At 44.0% G+C, this 9,373-nt stretch overlaps 1 protein-coding gene across 2 annotated transcripts; it reads left to right on the top strand.

Moving 5' to 3' along the window:
- The first annotated feature begins 364 nt into the window (after positions 1-364).
- Positions 365-7,497, top strand: LOC148912298 (uncharacterized). Of its 2 annotated transcripts, none has more exons than XR_016119263.1 (2): positions 365-7,341; positions 7,409-7,497. XR_016119263.1 is itself a non-coding variant. In XM_089027269.1 (2 exons), the coding sequence occupies exon 2, from the start codon at positions 853-855 to the stop codon at positions 7,066-7,068; it is 6,216 nt and encodes a 2,071-aa protein (XP_088883395.1). In that variant the 5' UTR covers positions 365-484; positions 552-852; the 3' UTR covers positions 7,069-7,497. The 2 variants fall into 2 exon arrangements, 1 of the variants encoding a protein (XP_088883395.1); XM_089027269.1 differs by having other exon boundaries at positions 365-484; positions 552-7,497.
- The last annotated feature ends 1,876 nt before the right edge of the window (positions 7,498-9,373 follow it).

The following is a 9,373-nucleotide window of genomic DNA, read 5'->3' on the forward strand; positions in this document are numbered from 1 at the left end:
GTGTGCTTTTGGTCTTTATAAAATTTGTTTAGATAATGTCTAGTTTTAGGGTATGTCGAGAATAAGAAAATGAACAGGTTATGATAAGCATTTCGCAATATAGGGAGGGGCACTGATTTACATTTTCGTAAAAAAAGATTCGACTTAGGGAGGGAGGGGTGTAAAGGATTTTATAGTGATATAACGAGCGCGGTTGGTAACAAACTTGAGAAAGCAAAAAATATTTAAAGCGTGCTGGTAAAGAGGTAAACAGCTGTAGGAAACCTAATGTCGACAAGGTTCAAAAACTCCAAATACCAGGCGGAAATGTATGACATTCTATTTTAAGAGTGATAGCTTCATAGATGCGCTCTTTAGAAACATAACTTGTAGACGACAACTATTTGATTTCCTAATTAGCGTAGGTTATTAATATTCATAAGTTGAAATTATGGGATGTAAGCCGGGACAGGCAGCAAGACGATCGTAATACGTACACCATATGGTATGTCAAGATTATATTTGATTTTCCGTAAGATATAGGCTTTTAATTTGTAACTTTTTATTTCTAGTGAACCTCGTAATTATAAATCTGTCTATTGTGAATGAAATAACTGAAGAACATCAAGATTATCGAGAATTAAAACGCTGATATAATCGACGAGCGTTTTGCGTTGTGTACCCATTACTGAATTAGATGTCCCCACTGAACGAAAGAAGATGTCCGCTACATTATTGTTCACATATGTCATTCACCGACTGATGGACATTTATTAAGCTTGATTCTGCAGTTATCCAGCGTTTATTTCATCTCCGAAGAGTGTTTACAAGAATCGTACGGCTTGTGAATTCCTCGAATTTCCATGTGCAGCGATGGATGATGACACAGGAAGCCCGCCGGCAAGACGCAAGAAGCCCGCTGATCGTGAAAGTTGTGACGGAGTGAGAGAAGAGAGAGCTGAAGCTCTAAGACGCTCAAGATCGGGATATATTGGCCAATTGACAAAGAATTATCGAAATATAAAAGAAGTGATGAAATCAGAGAATTTCAATGATATTGATACCGTTCTGAGGATAAGGCAGAAAATATTGAACACATTTGATAACTTCGAACGGTGTTGTCAACAGCACTTAGAATGCTTGAAGGAACAGTTGGATATTGAAGAAGCTGAAGGCATTTACAGTAGAGAGCTAGAAGCTAAAAAAGACATTGAGGGAGAAATTGATGCGTGGACCCACCGGAACAAAAGACCGTTCATTGACTTTGATCTGCCTCTTGTCGAACCCTGCGATTCTGGTAGCCAAGCAGGCTCTAACGAAAGTTCCCAATCAAGTACAGCAACGAAGTTAAAGTTGAAAGCGAGGGCAGATCAAGCTGTTGCCGAGCTTAAGATTAGACAGTTGAAGGAAGAGCAAGAATTGCAAGAAAGAATTGAAGAGATGACGATGAAATTGCGGTTAGAGGAGGCAATTCAAGTCAATAAAATAAAACGTCGACACACATTACTAAAAGCTCAACACGAAATGGAACAAAGAAACACTGAACTAAAAATCTATGAAAGGGCCGAACGAGTTGAGCTATACAATTTTTACGACGACGACGACGACGTGTTACCTGGTTCAAACCCCTTTGGCTCCACACCAAGAAGTGCCCCAAAGGAATCGACTAGAGTTGCAGACTTTAGACAGCGCCTCCCTGTGAACCCGTTTGCAACTCCGATAACACCGATCTCCACTAACCCATTCGCAGCCCCGATGGCCCAGACGCCTGGCAGTTCGTTAGCAACACCGACAAGGGGAAGCTCAAGTAACCCGTTTACGACGACAGAATGGCCTGATGTAGTACACAGGAAGCCCAAACCGAAGTTTGTTCATGCTGCACATGCACCGACACCACAGGCATGGCTGGACCTGAACACACCCGAGTTCTACGTCGCTGATTATGATAACCGTCTAAGCGACACTGCCAATAACGATGAACCACCTAAGCCAGCAGTCCATGAGAAGGTCCTCAGTCAACTGATAAAGCAGCAAGAAAGGATCACCAGCGCCATGACCAACGCTTTAATGCTTCCTAAACCAGAGCTATTAACCTTTGATGGAAACCCATTACACTACTGGAGGTTTATTCGCAACTACGAACAGAACATTGAAGCAAAGACTGAGGATAACGGAGAACGATTGAATTATTTACTGCAATATTGTACGGGCAAGGCGAAAGAAGTGATCAAGAACTGTGTAGTATTGGACTCTACCGACGGCTACCTCACAGCACGAACGTTATTGCTTGAAAGATTCGGCGAACCTTATGTCATAGCCACGGCCTACATTGATCTTGTAACTGAGGGACCCCCGCTGAGGGCGTCTGATAGACAAGGCCTGCAAGTTTTCGCCGATAAGTTAAAGGACTGTGAATTAACTCTACGTGCCGTTGGATATTATGACGACTTGAACAATGCTGACAACTTGAAGAAAATAGCAGAACGTTTCCCTGTCCACCTAAAGGCTAGGTGGCTCGAGAAGGCTAGAGTGATACGAAGCGGAGGAGGAAAACCCAGCATAGACCATATGTCCGAATTTTTGTCTGAGAGAGCAAAGGCCGCAAATGATCCTGTTTTCGGACAGATTATGGACTCAAAGGACACGTCCAGGGACAGAATGCGACCCCGAAGTAAACCGTTTCAGAACACGCCAAGGCCGCCAAGAGCTACCACCCTAGCGACACACCAAGCAGAAACGCCGAAAGTGACGGCAACAACAAAGGATTCACAATTAGCTTCGAGGGCCGCATATACTTTAAACGACCAGGTAAAGTGTGGTCTTTGTGCCCAAGCACATCTTCTCACAAGCTGCGATGAATTTAAGAAGAAGACGCAAGGTGAAAGAATGAAGTTTGTTCGAGACAAAGGGTTATGTGACAACTGCCTTAAGCGAGGACATAGAGCAAAGAATTGCTATCAGAAAAAACAGTGTGAAGTGGATTCCTGTGAGGGAAAACACCACACGTTGCTGCATCCACCGAACAGCTCTAACCTTAATCAACAGCCGAGCCAGGATTCAAGTAACAATACGAACAGTGCTAAAAATTATAATGTCGTCAAGGCTGATAGCGTAAACAGCGTCGATGTTCTTGCCAAGGAGAAAAGAGTATGTCTTCCAATCGTGCCCGTAAAGGTTCGTGGAAAGAAAGGTCAGAGATCTGTTGTCACCTACGCTCTTTTGGACCAAGGATCCGACACGACATTGTGCGAGAAACGCCTAATAGAACAGCTGGGAATCGAAGGCGCCGAACGAACATTCTCGTTGACAACTATCGAAAAGGCAAACGTTCAGCGAAAGGGATTAACCGCGAGTTTGGAAGTTACAGCTCTTGACTCAGACAATGTCGTCGAGATACCGACCGTATGGACAGTCAAAAAATTGCACATCACTACAGAAGGTGCACCCAGAGATGAAGACATTCGTAGGTGGCCACATCTAGCAGAAATACAAATACCTGAAATAGACACTGATGAAGTTACTTTACTCATCGGCAATGATACGCCTGAAGCCTTTTGGGCGTTAGAAGAGAAACGAGGACAACGGAAGGAACCGTATGCGGTCAAGACACTCCTTGGATGGACCATCGTAGGACCGATGACTGAGTCTACGCATCAACAAAGCTTGAACGCACACTACATATCTTCCCATGGTGATGAGCTTAAGGCTCAAGTTGAAAGATTCTGGAGGACCGATTTCGGAGATGCAGTACTAAGTTCCGAAGAATGCATGTCAGCAGAAGATAAAAGAGCGTTGTCTATCATGCAGGAAAGCACGGTTTTATCTGAGGGTCACTACCAAATGGCCCTGCCGTGGAGAAACAGCAGTTATTGTACATTGAACAATCGACCGATGGCTGAGTTTAGACTTGCAACATTAAAACAAAGATTCCTGAACGATCCTGGACTTTATGAGAAATACAAAGAAGTTATAGATGACCATCTGACTAAGGGCTATGCCCGTCGCCTTCCCAACGAGAATTTTGACCAGAAGAGAGTGTGGTACCTACCCCACCATGCTGTGATTACCCCCAAGAAGCTACGCGTGGTATTCGACTGCGCCGCCAAATGGAAAGGCATGTCATTAAATGACCAACTATTGCAAGGACCTGATCAAACGAACAATCTCGTAGGCGTCCTTACTAGATTTCGCGAAGAGCCCATAGCACTAGCAGCAGATATCGAAGCTATGTTTTTGCAAGTCAAGGTTGAGCCCAAGGACTGTGACATGCTTAGATTCCTTTGGTGGCCTGATGGAGATCTTAGTCAACAGCCAGCAAATTTTCAAATGCTAGTCCACATTTTCGGTGCAACGTCTTCGCCAAGTTGTGCGAATTTTGCACTCAGAAAAACAGCTGACGACAATCAAACCGAATTTAATGATGAGATTGTGAACATCGTGCATAGGAACTTCTATGTGGATGATATGCTGAAGTCGACAAGTACTGTTGAAGGCGCTATACGAACTGCATCTGAAGTGACTGAACTGCTACGACGAGGAGGATTTCGTCTCACAAAGTGGATGAGCAATAGTAAAGAAGTCCTCAAGTCGATACCTGAATCTGAAAGAGCTAAGGCTGTAAAGGAACTAGACTTTGAACGATTTCCGACGGAAAGAGCCTTAGGAGTTGAATGGAATGTCGAGAAAGATTGCATCGGATTTAAGACACAGGTAAAGGAAAGGTCTCTTACAAGACGTGGGATGTTATCCATAACGAGTTCTGGCTATGATCCATTGGGTATCGCTGCTCCATTCGTCCTGTTAGCCAAGCTAATCTTGCAAGAACTTTGTAGACAGCAACTAAAATGGGATGACCCAATCCCTGAACATAACCTCGTTGAGTGGAAGAGATGGCTAGAAGACCTACCAAGACTGTCAAATATGAAGCTACCGAGATGCTTGAAGTCACCTGACCTTGGAGACATCGTCACCTATGAATTGCACCATTTCGCAGATGCTTCCCAGTCAGCTTATGGCACCGTATCGTACCTGCGGATGGTTGACATTAATGGGGAAGTACATTGTTCGTTCCTGAACGGGAAGTCAAGGCTCGCTCCTGTAAAACCAGTGACCATTCCTCGCTTAGAACTATCGGCGGCCGTTGTAGCAGTCAAAATTGATAAGATGTTAACAGCCGAGCTAGATCTGCCGCTGACTGAGTCGACGTTCTGGACTGACTCTACAACAGTGCTTCAATACATCAACAACTTCTCAAGACGATTCAACATCTTCGTGGCACATCGGATTGCTATCATTCACGAATTTTCTACCCCCAAGCAGTGGAGATATGTGAATACCAAAGACAATCCTGCGGATGATGCGTCCAGAGGTTTGACCGCGGAGAAAATTACAGGAGACGAAGGAAGGCGATGGTTGTGCGGCCCTGAGTTTTTATGGAAAGGCCAAGATTCGTGGCCAGCACCAGTTCTCAAGATATCTGAGGTACCAAGTGACGACCCAGAAGTGAAGAGAGAGAGACAGGTCTATATGGCACAGCAAAGGGACTCAAAGAACTTCCTGCAACGAATGTACGAGCATTACTCTGATTGGTATCGCTTAAAGGTGGCCATTGCCTGGATGCTGAGATTCAGAAACTACTTCGTAAACAAGTTAAGAAGTTCAAAGCATGATATTGAAGTTAAGCCTGCTACAAGAGGAAGAATAACTGTGAAAGAGATTCGAGAAGCAGAAGTTGCGATTATCAAGGATGTACAAGGCCAAGGCTTCACAAGGGAAGTGAATATCTTGAGCAAACAGATTGAGAAGTCGAAAGTCAAAGTTTCCACAAGAGAGAAACCCCTACCAAAGGCAAGTTGCATTTTCAAGCTAGCCCCCGTGCTTAAAGGAGGAGTTTTATTAGTTGGAGGCCGCTTAGAGAACGCCCCAATTTCTGATGCAGCCAAACATCCACCAATTCTACCGAAGAACCACCCTGTCTGCGAGCTTGTTATTAGACATTATCACCAACTGTACGGCCACGCTGGAAGAGAACACCTACTGGCCCTTGTAAGACAGCGATATTGGATAGTAAGCGCAAGATCCCTAATTAGACGTGTGCTGACGACATGCTTTGACTGCCGAAGACGTAAGGCCCCGCCTATATCCCAACAGATGGCAAACTTGCCAGTTGACAGGCTCACCCCTGACGAACCACCATTTTCATTTGTTGGAACAGACTTCTTTGGTCCATTCTTAGTGAAAAGAGGTCGGAGCACAGAGAAACGGTACGGATGCATTTTCACTTGTTTAACATCACGAGCCGTACATCTAGAGGTTGCTCATAGCTTGGAAGCAGATTCCTTCATCAATGCGTTGCAGCGGTTCATGAATCGCAGAGGAAGACCCATCGAAATCAGAAGCGACAATGGTACTAACTATAAGGGTGGTGAGAGAGAGCTACGCAAATCTTTACAAGAATGGAATGTTCAGAAGATCGAGAGTTTCCTAAAACAGAGAGAAATCGTCTGGAAGTTTAATCCCCCAGGAGCCAGCAGCATGGGTGGAATATGGGAGAGAATCATAAGATCTGTAAGGTCCATTTTAAGGGCCCTGTTGAGGGAGCAAGTTACTACAGACGAAGTCCTGTTGACTTTAATGACGCAAGTGGAGGCCATTCTTAACAGTAGGCCGTTGACAACTTGCAGTGATGATCCCAAGGACGACTCCCCTTTAACGCCTAACCATATCCTGTTACTGCGTCCAGGAGCGAGTATGCCTCTAGGTGTATTCACGGCTTCTGATAACTATGGCAGACGTCGATGGAGACAGTGTCAATATCTAGCCAATCTGTTCTGGCGCCGTTGGCTCAAAGAGTACCTACCAACTTTACAATTGAGGCAGAAATGGATCTCCCCACAAAGGAACCTAGCGAAAGGTGATGTTGTTTTGGTGGTGGACGAGACCGTTAAACGGGGCCAGTGGCCTCTGGCATGTGTACTAGAAGTTTACAAGGCAAGGGAGGGACTTGTACGCTCCGCAAGAGTCAAGACGTCTAAGACAGAGTTGGTCCGTCCCATTCACAAATTGTGCTTGCTGGAAGGAGTTGATTAAAGCCTCAAGAATCAAGGAAGCACTGTTAGCGAATTACACAAGAACATTGTTGAGTTAATTGATAATTGTGCTATGAAACCAAATTAATTTGTTATTGTCGTCAGGACAATGATTTAAGAAATGATCCATAAGAAATGCCTCATTTGGGGCCAGTAATGTAGACGACAACTATTTGATTTCCTAATTAGCGTAGGTTATTAATATTCATAAGTTGAAATTATGGGATGTAAGCCGGGACAGGCAGCAAGACGATCGTAATACGTACACCATATGGTATGTCAAGATTATATTTGATTTTCCGTAAGATATAGGCTTTTAATTTGTAACTTTTTATTTCTAGTGAACCTCGTAATTATAAATCTGTCTATTGTGAATGAAATAACTGAAGAACATCAAGATTATCGAGAATTAAAACGCTGATATAATCGACGAGCGTTTTGCGTTGTGTACCCATTACTGAATTAGATGTCCCCACTGAACGAAAGAAGATGTCCGCTACATAACTGACTAACAGGAATGAGATTATTCGGCTGTGGTACAAACTCAATCCATGCATCTAATCGTCAGGAAAAGGTGGTACTGAAACATGACAAAGATCATCATGTTGTGACGTCAAAAAAGCTCCTTCCTATACTATGCGCATGTCCAACAACTTACTTGAGCCTCCCACATGGTTTGAAGTGCCTTCAGGAGCTTACTGACCAAAGAGACAAGCTAAGAATCGCTGTTCATAGCAAAGGGTTAATCATTTACGGTCTAGGGGCCGACTAACCTCTCCCAGTAGTATAGGGGATGGGGGTTCCAGCGCAACGACCACACGAGGATCACCCGCGTAAAGTCATCACTCGTGTTTTACCCGACCCACATCCCAGTTAGTTATATATGTTAGTCTATATATGGAGTGCAAAGAATGTAAGAGAACTTTTAAGAAAGAAGCGGACTTAAAGAAGCATTTAAAGATGAAGACGAAATGTATGAGCAGCTATGATTGTATGTGTGGTAAGAAGTTTGATACGAAGGTTAAATTATATTGGCATTGTCAGGACTGTGAGTATGACTACGACGATCTGAAAAGGGCCTGGAATTAGGTATAAGGTATTTCCTATTATATAGATGGAATCCCAAAGCAATTTCGAAACGGTGTCGATACCCGGTAACGGTGAGATTGACGTTAGACAGTTTTGGCGTCAGTCAGAAAGGAAGGTCAAAAGGACGCTTCGAAAAGGCATAGAAGAATTAGGAGCCCTGAAAGCAAGCATAATGGTAGAGGTAAGTCTATCAAAAGACGAGGTAACGACGACAGCAATGCTGCGATCGAAGTCACTGGTTATATTAGAGTCCACGGACTTGGATAGGTCACTCAGTGAAGCCTTAGAAGCAATTACAGAGACGCTGTCTAACTACACGAGAGAAGGATCTGGTTGGATAGTAGAAGAGGTAGAAGGCATGGAGATTAGCATGGCAAGGTACGTACCAATACGAGGAGGAAGTTACGTACCGCTACCAACGTGGGTAGAAAGGAAGAAAGCCATAGTGAACGTAAAAAACGACGACAACAGATGCTTTATGTGGGCAATTAGGTCTGCATTATACCCAGTAGATAAGGATCCCTGTAGACCAAGCAAGTATCCAACAGACGACTTAGAGTGGGATGGCGTGGAGTTTCCAATGCAGTTGATTGACATCCCAATATTTGAAGAAGAGAATGACCTAGCAATCAACGTTTACGGTGCTAGAGATCAAACGATAGTGCCACTAGTGCTGTCAAAGAGCAAAGGAGAACGCATACACCTGTTTTACCACGGCGGACATTATTCGTGGGTTAAACATATTAGCAGACTATTTTACAGACATACTAAGCATAAAGGTAAAAAGTACTTCTGCGACTGTTGTTTGTTATCCTTTACCAGTGTTAAAGCTCTAAAGGACCACGACGAAATATGTCGCGGAGTCGAAGAAGTGGCGCAACGGATTCAGATGCCCACAGATAAGAACCTATCGTACTCAGACCATCAAAAGCAGATGCAGGTGCCTTACGTGATATATGCAGACTTCGAAGCGCTGATAACTAAGGAAGAGCAGAAAAGTGGTGCCACGAATAAGGTGGGATTACACGAGATCTGCTCCTTTGGTTACATAGTAGTCAGATCAGATGGTAAGGCCAACCCTCCTGTGATTTACCGAGGTAAGAACGCAGCTAATAAGTTTCTAGAAGCATTGTGAGAAGAGGAGGAAGAAATAAGAGAACAATTAAGACGTCCAAAGAAGATGGTATTTACCAAAGAGAACCAGGAGGGTTTTACCA

This window comes from Actinia tenebrosa, unplaced genomic scaffold (assembly GCF_029948245.1).
Source record: "Actinia tenebrosa isolate PJP-AT-01 unplaced genomic scaffold, QUT_ActTen_1.0 PGA_scaffold11__36_contigs__length_13525064, whole genome shotgun sequence".
NCBI lineage: Eukaryota > Metazoa > Cnidaria > Anthozoa > Actiniaria > Actiniidae > Actinia > Actinia tenebrosa.